Consider the following 16,530-nt stretch of genomic DNA (forward strand, 5'->3'; position numbering starts at 1 on the left):
CATCATCTTCTGTACAGTTTCTGGCCCCGCTGGACGTGAGACTGTAGTTTTAAGGACTCTTCGAATCTGTGCACCTGACGTTTTCTCTCCTCCAATACCACCCTCACCTACTTTTCCACTCCTGATGACGATGATCCGTTAGGTGCTTACTAGGTGCCGGGCACCGTACTGAGCGCCGGGATGTACAAGGTAATCGGGATAGACACGGTCTCCGTCCCAGTCTTAACCCTCGTTTTACAGACGAGGGAACCGAAGCGCAGAGAACTTAAGTCCTCTGCCCCAAGGAGCAGAGCAGGGATTTGAACCCAGGTCCTTCGATCCACTAGAGCAAGGTGCCCCTACGAGACTTCGATTCCGTCCCCGTATCCCTTCTGGGAAGAACTGCCAGCCAGGCGCTCCCAAGGAGATCCCGTCAACTCACCCTTCAACTGACGACGTGGAGCAGGAGGATCCCGGAAGATCTACCACTCTGCCTCCCACCCATCCTGCCCCGCTCCCGGAGCCCACCCAGCTCAGCGGCTCCCACTCGTTCCCTTCCTCCTACTGCCAAGAGGGAAGGGGCCCTTAGGGTGCTGGGTCTGGGTGCTGGACGGTCCCGGGAGGGTTAGGGAGGCGGCAGCAGCAGCGGCCCCCGCTCCTATCTCTCCTGACGGGCCCCGGAGAAGCGGAGTGGCTCGGTGAAAAGAGCCCTGGCCGGGGAGTCGGAGGTCACGGGTTCAAATCCCGGCTCCGCCGCTTCTCGGCTGTGTGACTCTGGCCCAGTCACTTCGCTTCTCTGGGCCTCAGTGACCTCATCTGCAAAAGGGGGATTAAGACCGTGATCCCCACGTGGGACAATCTGATCGCCTCGCATCCTCGCCGGCTCCTAGAACGGTGCTTTGCACACAGTAAGCGCTTAACGTATGCCGTCGTCATTATCATTATAAAATGGGGGTTAAGACTGTGAGCGCCAAGTGGGACAACCTGATTACCTGATTACCAGGGTTTAGCACAGTGCTCGGCACAGATTAAGTGCTTAACAAATGCCATTTTTATTATTACTGTGAGTATTATTAATACCCTTCTCAGAGAGCAGGATTGCAGAGAACGACTCTAGGGCAGGCACCCCAAGCAGCAGCAGAAGACCAGAGACTTGCTTTCTGAAACGTGTAGCTCCCTTTGGACGTCGGGCGATCAGCCCGGTTAGATCTGAGGTAGGGATGGGCCTGAATGCCAGGGCGTAAAACGTTTCCCTTACTCTCCAGAGCGACTACTTCTTGCTTTCCCCGAGGACTTTTATTTAAGGGTATTTGTTAAGTCCTTACTACGTGCCAGACACCGCACTAAACGCTGGGGCAGATATACACAAATCAAGTCGCGCACAGTCCACGTCCCACACGGGGCTGACGGTCATAATCCCCATTTTACGGATGAGGGAACCGTGGCACAGAGAACTCGAGTGACTTGCCCAAGAACACACGGCAAACAAGCGGCGGAGCCGGGATCAGAACCCAGGTTCTCCTTCTGCCTCCTAGGCCTGTGCTCTACCCGCGAGGCCACGCTGCTTCTCCAGTTCCTTTCTTTTCTACAGCGTCTTCTGGCCTTGGAGATCCTTCCGCTCAGGGTGATCAAAAAAATCCCTGGCACTTTCTTTCAGAAGCTACGCCATAGCTGGTGACGCTCTCCCCGATAAATACTTCCACAGTCTGAAGAATTAAAATTGATTTCACGGAGCCCCCAGGTTCCAGGAAATTACTGAACGATAATTTAGATAGATAGTCTTAACTGTATTTATTTTCTCAAATAAGTGCGTATTTTAGCACATTCTAACCGAGAGAAAGTTTTGACTACCAAAAACTCACCACGCCATTTGTTTAGGAAACAGAAAAATTCCAGGATTTATGCCAACTACTATTTCAATGATCCAAACGTTATTCAAAATCATCGATCTTTCAGTCGGATCATTCCTCCTCCTGAATTACACGATTTTCTTTGAGGCCGGTGGCGATTCAGAAGTGAACGTTCCCTCGGCGGACCACAAGCGCCGAGATGAAAACGGGCACGGCTACGCTGCCCAGGTTTTCGAAACACCAATTTCACGAGAAGGAATACTTCGAGGCTACGTCTGGATGGCTAAATTTAAGAGGAGAGCTGCTCGATAATCCAATAAATTCACCATCGCCTTGACGGTCAACCCTCGGGAATGTACAAATGGAGACAACAAGCTGCCATTGCACCGCTTAACCTTGTAAATCCTGAAATGGAAATGGAGGAGCTAATAAGAGGCACAGCTGAGTTTTAGAGAGTTACGACTACAGCTGGCTGGGAGGAGCAGGAAGAGAGTGCGCCCGAGCTGCATTTCTTTGCTAGAGGAAGTTGGCGGGGAGAGTAGCAAAGGGGTAAGACGGACAAAAGGGAGACGGGCGGGGGAAGGTGGCGTTTGCTACTCTCAATTAAAATAACTGCACGATGCAGGTAAAATGGTCCTGCAAAGTGTCCAAGTAGACCTACTTTATGGAATTTTAAAGGCTACTCAAATCTCCTCCAAAATATTTCACCGTCTCTACAGCAAAACTGTCGCAGGCAGATCAGTGGGCATGGAGCGTGAGAATTCCAAGCCACTGCACACCGATACGCTTTTTCCCTAAAAAAATGAAACGGTGTATACCTATAATAATGATGATACTGACAATGGTAACTGCAGGGTGGCTCGGTGGCAAGAGTAAGGGCTTGGGAGTCAGAGGTCATGGGTTCGAATCCCGGATCTGCCACCCGTCAGCTGTGTGACTGTGGGCAAGTCACTTCACTTCTCTGTGCCTCAGTGACCTCATCTGTCAAATGGGGATGAAGACTGTGAGCCCCATGTGGGACAACCTGATTACCCGGTATACCCCAGCGCTTAAAACAGTGCTCTGCACACAGTAAGCACTTAAATACCAACATTAATATTATTATTTGTTAAGCACTTACTACGCGTCAAGCTGTACTCAACGAGCACGGCGGCAGCTGTGGGGTAATCAGATCCCACAGGGGCCTCATGGTCGAAGTAGGAGGGAGAGCAGATACTGAATCCCCGTTCTGCAGATGAAGGAGCTGAGGCACGAAGGAGGGATATGACTTGCCCAAGGTCATACAGCAGACAAGCGGAGGAGCCGGGTTCAGAACCCTGATCCTCTAACTCCCAGGAAAGTGCTCCTCACACTAGGCCACGCTGCTTCTCTGTGTAACTTTTCCTGAGTGTCCAGAAAGAACATTCCAACATTCTGAAGTAACCAAGCATACTTACTCTTGTAAAAAGATCATTCTGTCACAAGAAATGACTTCACATTGCCATTTCACCGCACAGTCGACATCATCATCACTAAGAAGTGTGGCTCAGCGGACAGAGCCCGGGCCTGGGAGTCGGAAGGATCTGGGTTCTAATCCCGGCCCCGCCACGTGCCTGCTCTGTGACCTCGGGCAAGTCACTTCACTTCTCTGTGCCTCGGGTCCCTCCTCTGTGACATGGAGATCGACTTGGTTAACTTACACCTACCTCAGTGCTTAAAAAGGTGTTTGGCACATAGTAAGCAAGTCAACAGAGTTAACAATTATTATCATTATTACTGAAACCAAAATGGCTCAAGACAGAAACGAGTCTACAGAGAAACGAGGGATTACAATCCCTACGCTGAGGCCATCCTGAAGTCGAATTCCCTGTTGCTAATAGATCCACGAGCAGCACTTTCTTCCCGGTTGCTCTTTCCTTTCCTTTATATCTGATGGAACACGACTCTCTCCGCCATCATAGCCCTGCTACAATCTCATCTCCTCCGAAACACGTTCCTCGACTAAGCCTTCATTCATTCATTCATTCGATCGTATTTGCTGAGCACTTACTCTGTGCAGAGCACTGTACTAAGCGCTTGGAATGCACAAATGGGCGACAGATAGAGACGATCCCTGTCCACTGACGGGCTTACAGTGTAGCCCTCCTTTCTGCATCACCTACGAACTTGGGGCCGTACCCCTTAAGCGCCCTATAATCGCCCCACCCTCAGCCTCGCCGCACTGACGTACATTTCCTTACACTCTCCCGTTTCCCTTACCTGTAACTGACCTTAACGTCCGTCTCTCTCCGTCGACCGCAAGCTCCCCGTGGGACCGTGTCTACCAAGTCCGCTGTACTGTACTCCTCCAAGCATTCAGCACAGCGCTCCGCACACGGTAAGCACTCAATAAATACCGAGACACGTCAGCCGGTGACCACACAGGCGGGTCCCGTTACACTGGCATTACGAGCAGGGAATGTGTCCGCTAATTCTGTCGCATTATACACTCCCAAGTGCTCAGCAGGTGTTCCAAAAATACCAACCATCGACTGATGATATCGCCGGAACGATTCATTTGCTGTTCGCTCTGCGCTTGCTCCTTTAGGGGGGAAAAAAGAATCCCCAGATATCTACTGAAACATTTTTTTCCACCGTTAGTTTGGCCCGACATCTCGCTGCCACGGAATACGTGCTGGCTGCAGGGTCGGAAGACGCCGCGGCAGCTCAGGTGGGCCTCTGGCTTCCCGAGGTGGGCACTGGGGCAGGTGGGCAAGGAGGTGTCGCTCACCTTCCCTAGCCACCTCACCCAGTCCTGTAGTCCCCTCCCTGAACCCCGCACACCACCCGGAGCTGGGATGGCCACCTGATACCGCAGCCGACCGTTACCCCTCAAGCATCGTGAACTTGAGTTTCTTTCTTGCGAAGTTACACTTGTGAACGCCGACGCCAAAACCAAGGTCACGAAGCAGATTAATGACAGTTCCGGCAGCTCCTTTAACAGTGCCGAAGAAATGCACTCACGGGGGACGGCCCTACGATCACCTGACTGGATTTCATCTCGGTTTGCAGAGGCGGGGGAGGCTCGGTAAGATCCAACCTTTGCACAGTGGCCACCCACATGAGTATATAAAAATATGATAAATAATTGGAAATCAAAGATGCACAGAAGTATTATATATATTATGTCTAGATAGAGATATATATATATCTATTCTGACTTTGTTCCTAAATATAAGTTCGGTTCAGATGCAGTTCCATCGGTTTAGTTTTATCTGATTCAAAAAATGATCATATACAAACTCAAATGTCTATCAAGAGGCATTATGTAAATAAATGGCACTTCAAACTTACAAATTGCCCAAGTCCCAAAGGTTCCTCTGAATGCTACTTTTCATGTTCAGTGCCTTTTCCATTTTAATGGGGAGGAGGAAGAAGGGATTCAACATAGAAGAGATACGGAGCGATTTTTGGCAATCTGGCGGCCCGAGGAGAGATGCGGAAATTCAGAGAACTAGACCCTAGAGATCACTGGCAAGAAATGTACACATAGACCGGTCAGCACTTTCTCGGAGATGGACATACTCATAGACATACACACATACATATAGATATAGATATCTATAATATATAGATATCTATATATCTGTAAATAAAACTACATATAACACTAGTTTTATCATTCAGAATTTTAACTAATTCAGGCTGGACCACTTTCCCATCCTCTAACAATGAACGATTGAGGATTTATTCAGCATCCTAGTAGCTGTTAGAAAAAAAAAATTGAGTCTACTCTAATTTTAAGAAATAACAATTGTGGCTTTATAAAGTGCTTTTCATGTGCCAGGCACTGTACTAAGTGCTAGAGTAGATAAACGATAATTAGGATGGACATAGACCTGGTCCCACATGGGGCTCATAGTATAAGCAGGAAAAAAAACAGGCTTTGAATCCCCATTTTTCAGATAAGGAAACTGAGGCACAGAGAAGTTAAGTGGCTTTCCCAAGGTCACACAGCAGACAAGTGGCAGGTGCTTCCTTCCAACGTACAGCGATAGGACATTTACACAGTGGATTTTTCATTATTGTTGGATATAAAATAATCTCCTGGGAATACACGGTTTGTTCTGCCGTTTAAGAAAAAAAAAATTGCAAAAATCATGAAGAATCAACTACTATTGCCAACTTTTCCAAAAGTGATTCACTTCACCACTAGTGAATTATCCTTCTCAGACATGATGAAAAGACTCACTAAAAGAGTCCCAATTTATAATCTCAGGGATTTCTGATCATTACCTTGTTCTTTAATAATACAGGAGCGGAATGAGAAGTGTGCTGTCTTGCCTAGGATTATCCATTTGGACGTCAGGTCCCTCAGCGACCGCATGTAACTCGGGAATCTTTCTTCCTTACATAAATCGGAACGCACATTTATATTTTATTTTTGATTGACACAGTTTTAAAACTCCTCTTTATATTTCATAAGATCACCACAACATTTCAGCTTTCTTGCTTAAGAAGCAGAAGTGCGGGTGAGAAAAATATAGCCAATCGGAACTTGAAATACAGTTAGAGAAATCTGAATTGACGGGAATAATACGCATTAGTATTTTCACAAATTTTTCCTACGTTATTTTTATATGTACAATGTATATTCACGTATATGCATAGATGATACATAAAAACTTTCTTACATTCATTTTATATATGAATATACAGTTGATTATGAATATATATCTATAAAATGAACGTAGGAAAGTTTTACATATATTCATATATTCACAGAAACGTAAGTAGAGGTACTTTATGAAGTAAAAGAAGGAAAAAAAGCATACGATAGCCCTACTGGAAGAATACAGATGCTCTACACTTAATAAAAGTACTGGTTTGAAAGAACAGTACACGGTATCGGTTGTCAGAAATCCAACAGGTCATATAGTTTTGGGGATATTCGATTTCCATCCGTACGGAATCCGAGGAAATACTTAGCACTCCGTGTCAATGTCGTCTGTGAACACTTAACGTAGTACAAGTCTCCAAATGATAACACGTCTAGTGCGTCGTCATCGACAGCAAATAATAAGGTGTGTTATGTGCATAATGCCGTATTAGGCAGTAAAGGGATTTTATAAATCAAGAAGGTGACGATCCTTGAAAAATTGGATTTTAAAACGGCGAGGCTGCCTTAAGAGCAATTCCACACTGCTGTCATCCGCTCCAACCACCAGAGTAACCGCAGTGTCTCTAAATAGTCAAGACGAATCTATAACAACAATAATATTATAGATCGTGATGTTATTTACTATCCGCGGCCCATCACCCTACCAGGGAAGCCCGAATACTCTGAGGTACCCCTCAGTTGTTAGGGCACGTGATGACAACGCCAGAATACACCTAAAAGCCAACAGAACTACACAAACCCCATGAAACACGTCTAAACGTTAACAATAAAGCCGCAGACTCTCAAATAAAGGAGCCATCTCCGTAATCCGCTCAGGCTTGGAAATAAAATTTACATCTTATTCACCCTTGCTTCAACCAAGATATTCTTGAAAGATGCTCTCCTTCCGCGTGAGAGTTAGAGACAATCTCCTCCTAGTCACAGAGAGGTCACGCACAAGTGAATGGCAAGAGTCTCACAGCCTCTAGGCCAGAAAAGGGATAAAACCAATTCCGCGGTGCGTGTCTGGGGTGTCCGTCGGGGTCCGAGGACTAGAACGGACCCCGTAAGACGACGACACAGTCCGGCTCCCGGTGCTCGCCGCCCCTCCGGGGCTGCTCTCGGGGCTCTGCAACGTAGGACTGGGGTGGGGGGTGGGGGTGAAAGACACCCCGGGTTAACTTCGGTAGCTGCCCACTGGGCCCTGGGCATCCTCCTCTACCCGACCGCCCCGCCGCCTCCCGCCATCCCGCACCGTCTTTCCGCCACGTCGCGGAGGAGCCTCCATCCCCAGCGGCCTCCCGACGGCCCGGCCGGGCGGAGAAGAGCAGCCGCGGCCCAGCGCCGCCTCCGCAGACCCTCCGGGGGGAGGCCGTGGCGGCTACCGCCGTGGCAGTCAACGCGGCTGCGGACTCTGGGCGGCGAGGAGCCTGAAATTCTGCTCCTCTAGCTGCAGCACCCCAGTGATGGGTGCTTTCGCCTTTATGTCCCCTTAGTGTTTTGCTTCATCTCTCCTTCTCTCTGTCACCAGTCCCCTCTCCCCCTTTTTATTTTCAGACTGGGAGTCCCCGAGAGGGACAAATAAAGCGTCTCATTCCCACCTGGGTATTCCTTCCCTCTAAACTGTAAGCTACACATGTGTCTACCAATTCCCCTGTAACGTATTCTCCCAAGTCTTAGGGTCGCGTTCTGGACACCGGAAACGCTCAACAAATACGACCGACCGATCGACTGATCTCCAGTACAGTGCTAGGCACACGGTACGTGCTTAATAACCGTATTGCTGCAACTCTATTATGGCCCAAAACTGCTTTAAGGCAGGGCTATGATGATTTATTAGCAAGAGGGTGTGCCGCACACGATAGTAAATCACTGCCCAAATCTACAGAGACTGGCCTCATTTACCTTCACTGGGTCAGGACTGGTCGCTCCAACTGGGCGGGGTTTTCCTAGAGCTCTTTACGCGAACACTGGATTAGAGCCCTGCACGATTTAAGTCCGGCTTTTGGGGCCAGAAATCCCTCAGGGCAAGACCGGGTTGGTACAGAGCCGGGCCCGGCCAGGACCGGACGGTCACCGGGTTCCCTCGAATCCTCCCTTTTACATCTTAGTCGGACCGGGGACAGAGCCATTCGTCGTGCGGCGGGATGCGGAAAGAAGTCCCCCGCCGCCGCCGCCGCATCCGTACTGGTTCCGGTAGGAACCCGGGAGCCCAACCGGACAACCGACACAGCACATAAGCGATAGTCCCGAGACCGTTTCCGCTCCCGCGCAAAGTGCCGGGCGGCATCTGAAATGAGGCGGATAGAGATGCGAAACTACGCGCTGAGACGAGACGATTCCTAGGTGCCTACAGTGGACAGGTAGATGCCTCTGTCCACGCCTGCATTAACTGAACATTACTGTACGCATCTTGCTTTTTTAACGACGGAACTCAGTCTAGCGGAAAACAGATTGCTCATCTATAATTCAGTGAACGCAGTGAAATACGTAGTAGCTGACAATCTTACGGTTCAATCTGAATCAAACGAATCTCGATAGGAAGGAGTAATGAAGAAAGATATCCTAAAGCAACAACTAAAAGAAAAAAACACCCGGAGATTCTAGCTTTACGTATTCGCTTAATTGCCACGAGAGTCAAGCACTAAAAAAAGACAAAATTAAAAAGATACGTACCCAAATATTATAAATATCCCCTCCTATTATTTCAATTTGTTTGAACACAATATGTAAAATGGAAACAAGACAGGTCTGTTTCGTGGCATATTTTCCGTCTGCCGGAGCTAAATGATTGCATATTGTCTGAAACTAAGTCAGCCCCGCAGAACGTCATCGGGATACTAAACATAAAATTTATAATAACCCAGGAGATCAAGTACACGTAAACTCTACGAAGCTGAAATCTCGTGAATCCTGCCTTCAGAGAACATCTTTAGTTTCACTTCTTCTGCCAAACTCTGAAAAGGCCTCTACATTTCTGTCCGAATCATAATTTCCATCTGCGTTTTCACCTGGGAAGAACAGAAATCATCGAGAAACAGACAACTTTCTGACGTTAAGAATGACCGGCTCATTCAAAGGATGACCATTTGAGACTTTCCCATTTTCGGAACGTGGGAAAAAACCGCTCTCGCCAAGTGATTCATACCTAGAAGAGACGTCTCCTTCGCAAACGCTGCGGCGATAGCCGGGTCCAGAGCCGGCTGTCCGTCACCAGACGGAAGATCCGGTCGGGTGTAATCCCGACTTTTATCATTGTTGTACTTAACGTTCAAATTCACCAGTTTGGAAAAATCGATCCTTAGGGTACAGCAAGCATTATAGATATTCTGACCATCCAGAGCCTGTAAAAAATATACAAAGTAAAGTTAAGGCAGTCTGATAACTGGATCGATACCATCTAAATGAAATAAAGAACGGAGCACTATCTAGTAGATTGACTCTACGGAGGCTGTCTAAACGGACGACTCGGGGTCAAAAACAAAGATCCATCCGGAATGACTCGTTTAGGTTGCTCCACAGGGTCACCTCACGTAAGCTGGGCTGACAATCTAAGAAATTGACGGCACTGGCCCTTCAACACAAGGAAAGTAAAACAATCAGTAGAGCTCTCCTCAAACGCCCAACATGGAAATGAACGAAATGGATGAACGTCGAAGCCGCTGACCGGTTACATTAGAACCAGTCTTACAAATAGCTGACAGTCAGTACGTGCGTCTGGGCCCCAAGCAAATTTTACAGGCGGGTGAAAATTTCAGTTGGCACTCTTTATTTCAACCTACTTAAAAGGTTGATTACGTCGTATGTAGTAACGGCCCCCTGATTCGAGGTTGGGGAACACCTTTTTCAGCATAAATCTGCCATGTGCTATCCTCTATATCATTTCAACTACCGGGGAGTGGAGTTTAATTAGATCATCTTTATTTTCCAAATCAAGAATTGGTGGATGGTGCTAATTAACTGATAATTGGGAGACTGTCACGTGAAAGCTCTTCTGTTTAGAGTGACGTTACACAACAGTTACCGTTCCAAGTAAGACCGATTTACAGGTCTTTCGTCCAACTGCGGTTCCTTTCGCAAACGGAGGAATGCTTGGGCGCTAATTTCTCCACCATCCTAACCTCAGATTAAATGTTCTCTCCTAATGAGAAAACTGGTTAACGGAGCATTGGCAGCTGCTTCACTTTAGAGGGTATTCTGAATTGACCAATATCAAGCTAAGAACACTTCATTGCAGTCGTTGACACATCTTACATAAAATTCAAGTGTTGCTTTATGCCAAATTTAGAAAACTGATATGATGGAGTCTCCCGTCAGGAATGACCGGTGAGCCGATCCTGAGGCTTCGGGAAAGCCGATCTCTACAGATTATAACGCCACTGGTTTGGGTAAACGCTTTCACTTCCTCATCCCCGCTAGTGGAGTTTCTGCTGAAATATGGACTACACTGAGTGAGGAGGTGGTGAGAGGAGCAGCATATTGTGAAAGCAGGTGTGGTCTTCCCCCTCAACTCCCCCCGTTAGCCAGCCTCATGCCCAACAGGGACTGGAACCAAGCAGGTTCTCCCGATTTCCCCAAACCGTGGTTTTTCCGAGCAGGGATACCGTATTTTACTGACGGCCGTCCCGGAGTCTTTCATCGAGAGACGAAAGAGCGTCAGTCCCGGGACTTCGGCAGGCAGTTACCAAAGTAGCCACCTTGGTGGCCACTGGGGTCAGCATCACTCAAGTCAGCCAGTTATTTACACACGTCCCTCCCTACAGTGAACTGCTCTAGGTCGTGATTGGTCCCATTCTAGAATGATTATGGGCAAAGAAATGATAACCGGCAAGATTCCTAATACAGAATGAACAGGAGAGTGAGTTTAACAGAGATTACGGGGGATTAGCAAAGGAAGAGAAAAGAGCTAACGTGGAGAAAACGGGAAGGTTGGAAAAGGAATACGGTGTGGAAAAAAAGGATTAAGGGGGAAGAAGGTGCACGAGTTTGGTTTCTCTCTCTCTCTCTCTCTCTCTCTCTCATGGTTTAATTGGCCTGCAACCTACATTTTCTTCCTCAGGCAATTTTACACCCCTGAAGGATACGGGACAAATTCTCTCTCTTCAGTAGTACCCATTACTTCGCAACTCATAAGTCTTTCCACCTATGGTTACCCACCACGTAAAACTCCTACCCACCACCTCTCACCGGCAAAATGCCAGCCGTTTTGTTTCTCACAAGCCGTAACCTAGGCATTGTTCTCGACGTCGCTCTAATTCGCACACGCATACGCAATCGGTCACCAAATCCTGTCGGTTCTACCTTCAAAACAGCACTAAAATAGGCCCTCTCCTCTTCATCCAAATTGCCGATACACTGATCCACGCACTCATTCTGTTTCGCCCTGACTGCTGCCACAGCCCCCTTGCTCCGGACTCCGGACGATCATTCGTTCTGCCGCCCGGATGGTTTTCCTACAGAAAAGTTCCGTCCACGTTTCTCCGTTCCCGAAGAACCGCCGGTGGCCGACCACCCACCCCGACATCAAACAGAAATACCTTACCATTGGCTTGAAAGTCCTCCATCTCCTTGCCCTCTCCTAATTCACCTCTCCGATTTTCTACTACAACTAGCAACTTCACTTAGCTCCTCTAAACCAACCTACTTACCGTACCTCGATCTCATCTACCTTGCTGCCAAACCCTTGCCCACATTCATTCGTTCAATCATATCTATTGAGTGCTTACTGTGCGCAGAGGATTGTCCTAAGTGTGTGGAGAGTAAAACACAGCAATAAAGAGAGACATAACGGGCTCGTAGTCTAGGCGGGGGGAGACAGACGTCAATACAAGTAAAATAGGCATTAATATAAAGAATTAGAAATATATATGTGTGTGTGTGTGTGTACGTGTGTGTGTGTACACACACACACAAACACACTGAAGTGCTGTGCGGCAGGGAGAGGGGGGAGAGCAAAGGGAGCAAGTCATGGTGACGCGGAGGGAGATGAAGAAAAGTGGGGCTTAATACGGGAAGTCCTCTTCATTCATTCAATAGTATTTATTGAGCGCTTACTATGTGCAGAGCACTGTACTAAGCGCTTGGGATGAACAAGTCGGCAACAGATAGAGACGGTCCCTGCCGTTTGACGGGCTCACGGTCTGATCGGGGGAGACGGACGGACGAGAACAATGGCACTAAACAGCGTCGAGGGGAAGATCGTCTCGTAAAAACAATGGCAACTAAATAGAATCGAGGCGATGTACAATTCATTAGCAAAATAAATAGGGTAACGAAAATATATACAGTTGAGCGGACGAGTACGGTGCTGTGGGGATGGGAAGGGAGAGGCGGAGGAGCAGAGGGAAAAGGGGAAAATGAGGCTTTAGCTCTTGGAGGAGGTGTGCCTTCAATAGGGCTTTGAAGGGGGGAAATGATTGTTCGGCAGATTTGAGGAGGGAGGGTGTAGGCGGGACACGGGCCGGGGGTTGGCAGTGAGACAGGCAAGATGGAGGCAGGGTGAGAAGATTAGCACCAGAGGAGCCGAGTGCTGAAGGAGAGAAGGGAGGTGAGGTAGGAAGGGGCAAGGTGACGGAGAGCTCCGAAGCCAAGAGCGAGGAGTTTTTGTTTGATACGGAGCTGGGGAGACGACCACTGGAGATTTTTGAGGAGGGGGGTGACGCGCCCTGAACGTTTCCGTCCAGCGATAATCTGGGCGGTGGAGTAAGGTATGGACTGAAGCGGGGAGAGGCAGGAGGTTGGGAGGTCAGAAAGGAGGCTGACGCAGTAGTCCAGGCGGGATTGGGTGAGTCCGATCTGGTATAGTGGTATAGCGATTTGGATGGAGAGGGAAGGGCGGGTCTTGGCGATGCGCATCTTCCCTCTAACCTGTAACTCCCGCCCCCCCCCCCCCTTCATATCTGACAGACTGTCACTCCCCCCTCCTTACTAAAGCCTTATTTAAATCACATCTCCTCCGAGAGGCCTTTCCCAACCGAGTCCTCATTTCCTCTACTCCCCTCTCCCTTCTGTATTGCCCTCAGACTTGAATCTGTATCCTTTATTCACCCCACTCTCAACCCCGCAGCATTTACCTGTTACTGACTTTAACGTCTGTCTCCCTTTCTAGACTAAGTTACTTGTGAACAGGGATGTCTACCAGATCTGTTATACTGAATTTTTCCAACCGCTTAGCACAGCGCTCCGCATACAGTAAGTGCTCAATAAACACGAAGACTAATTTTGTTTCTGCTCTAGAAGAGGGCTGCGAAAAAACACGTGCTTACTCACTCCCGCGCAGACTCCACACGTCGGACAGCCAAACGACCTAAGCCGGACTCGACGCCTTCGAACTGGCGATCCAGGCGCGTGGCGATTCTGACATTTATATAGTCGGTGGCCACCACCAAACCTTCTGGATGTACTTTCGTTGCTTCTGCCAGAGCGCTTCCACTAGTCACCAGTAACTGAAAGGATGGTCACAACTGAAGGATCAAACCTAACACCTTTCATCCGGAAGGTTCAGCACTAATCACGCTTCACCGCCTTCGGTAAAGTCACGACTCTGACACATCTGGATGGGAATCATGCCTCCCCGCTTAATTTTATACTGCGCTAACACGCAAGAGAGCCCAAGATCTGTAATGCGTATAACGGCCGGGGCGTCTCGCAGCCATTATCTTCCAACGGAATCAAACTGCGGATTCACGAATGACAAATCTCCAGTCGAAGGGGAATGGTTATCCCCACCGATCTGAGAATGAAGAATAACTTGAAGCAATGAAGAAACGCATTTTAGGTAGAACTCCTCTAACCGAACATTTTATAATAATAATAACGTCGGTATTTGTTAAGCGCCTACTACGTGCAGAGCGCTGTTCTAAGCCCTGGGGTATTTACAGGGTCATCAGGTTGTCCCCCGTGAGGCTCCCAGTCTTAATCCCCATTTTACAGACGGGGTAACCGAGGCACAGAGAAGCGAAGTGACTCGCCCACGGTCACACAGCTGACAAGTGGCAGAGCCGGGATTCGAGCCCAGGACCTCTGACTCCCAAGCCCGGGCTCTTTCCTCTGAGCCACGCTGCTTCTTTTATGGGGAAACGAGGTTTAAGTAGGGCCGGTGTGCAGGACCCAGGCACTGTCAGGTAATGCTGTGTGAGTAAGACGCATCTTGTGATGGATTAGGACTGGTCTGTGAAGCTGCTGCAGCAGCAAGCCCAGTCTTTCTACGGTTACGAAGGGGGGGGAAAGGAATCAAAGAGACGTACTCCAACGGGGAGTCAGGTACTCTCAAGAGTGGCCCCGAAAACGATAAACCACAAAGGAGCAAAATCTGTGAACGGTGAGGACTGCCCACCTACGTACTCTATTCGGAATGAGTCAAGGAATACAGTGTGCTCAGCAGCAGAACGAGCCTGTGGCTGAAAGACTAAGAATCTAATTCTTCCTTTCGATGCAGGAGAGCCTAATTTCTACTACTTCAATGCCATTGTTGTATTTCTTACACTGTTGATTTTCATCCTCAATAACAACATTTACATACTTGAATACTGAAAATAACTCAAGCAGAGAGATAGAATTCTCCAGGAGTAGAATATCTTGTTAGGGAGGAAGCAACCCATCGAAGCTGCCCAAGGGTCTACGACTTTCAATTCACGCAAACGGTCTTACCGTTCTGAACGCCAAAGCCCTCTCCTTGATGGAAATGCAACGTACGTTCGAAACAACACATCGGGGCTTAACGCTTAACGAGTTAAAAGGAAAAGCGTCGTGCCGATTTTGTGAATAAAGACGTAGTGATCGAACCTTGTGAGTCTGCAAAATACCAGAACTCTGAATGAAGAAAACAGGATAGGTTCTGTTACACTTGAAATAGTACCAATCTGTTCTGAGATGAGCCGTATAAATACGTACGTACAAAAAGGCTCGCGGTTACTTGCGGTTACCAGCCATCGCTAAAAAAATAGCCATTATTCCAGTCACTCCCAAACCGGCTTAATTAAACTATGACTGGGTGCTTTATGAAAAGCCATAAAACAAAACTTTTAAACATGAATAAAAAATTGACAAGAAAAACTATTTACAAAAGGAATTGAGAACATAAATTTCAAGTTTTATGGTCAAAAAACTATAAAAACTGAATGCATAATAGATTTTAAACCATTATGAACTGTCCCTTTTTTACATTTTGATTTTTCACGCAAAATTCTTCCAGATTTGCCTTTTTACGGTTTTTAAGCTATTTTAAGCTGCTGAATTTTAAACTGATGAAAACCACTGCTACAAATCGTTGATTATCGAGGTGCCAATTATCTTGTGCAGCGTGGTTCAGTGGCAAGAGCCCGGGCTTGGGAGTCAGAGATCGTGGCTTTAATTCCGGCTCTGCCACTTATCGGCTGCGTGACTTCGGGAGAGTCGCTTAACTTCTCTGTGCCTCGGTTACCTCATCTGTAAAATGGGGATTAAGACTGAAATGGCTCGTAAACCCTACGATCAGATTCGAGCTTTGGAATGGAGAGAGAAAATCATTTACTCAATCAAAGATTTTTAATGAGCCCCTGGGGGCTACTTATTAAGTGCTCGGGAGAGGACGCCAATAGCAAAACACACTTTTCTTAGGCTTACAAGGTAATGGTGGAATAGGTGCAAAAATCATTTACGGACAATTAGAGCCAGAGGAAGAACTACACTATCAAAGCCGGGCGTGGTACCAAAATACGAGGAAAAGGAGACTCAAAAGAAAATGATGGCAAGAGGCTGAAAAAATGGGAAGAAATGAAAGGAATTACCACCAATCCCACGTAGTACGGCATAAACAGGTAATGCAAGGTAAGTATACAGAATCCAACAATATTGGTAAGGGAGCCTGGGTTTTGGCTTCAGTTAAGAATTGCTTCGTGGAAAAACAGGAGATGAGACTGGAAGTACTGAAACGACTAAAATACCTGGAATAATTAAACTTTGGCTCTCCTTTCCTTCATAAGACTTCCGGTATCAACTAATCTGCGCTTATCGCGTCTTTGTGAAATCGCGACGAGCCAGGTAACGGAAACTGATCGATTTCTCCGTCTTGCAGACGACTGCGGCGAGCAAATTATGGAATTT

At 47.6% G+C, this 16,530-nt stretch overlaps 1 protein-coding gene across 4 annotated transcripts in view; it reads right to left on the reverse strand.

Annotated features, from left to right (window-relative positions):
• PTBP2 (polypyrimidine tract binding protein 2) overlaps positions 1–16,530 on the reverse strand; it is a 96,342-nt gene that overhangs the window by 14,947 nt on the left and 64,865 nt on the right. For all 4 annotated transcript variants that reach the window (XM_029063640.2, XM_029063638.2, XM_029063637.2 and 1 more), the window contains exon 8: positions 9,596–9,791. In XM_029063640.2, coding sequence (XP_028919473.1) covers positions 9,596–9,791 — 196 coding nt within the window. The remainder of the gene's footprint in view (positions 1–9,595; positions 9,792–16,530) is intronic.

This window comes from Ornithorhynchus anatinus, chromosome 4, assembly GCF_004115215.2.
Source record: "Ornithorhynchus anatinus isolate Pmale09 chromosome 4, mOrnAna1.pri.v4, whole genome shotgun sequence".
In the NCBI taxonomy this organism is placed as follows: Eukaryota; Metazoa; Chordata; class Mammalia; order Monotremata; family Ornithorhynchidae; genus Ornithorhynchus; species Ornithorhynchus anatinus.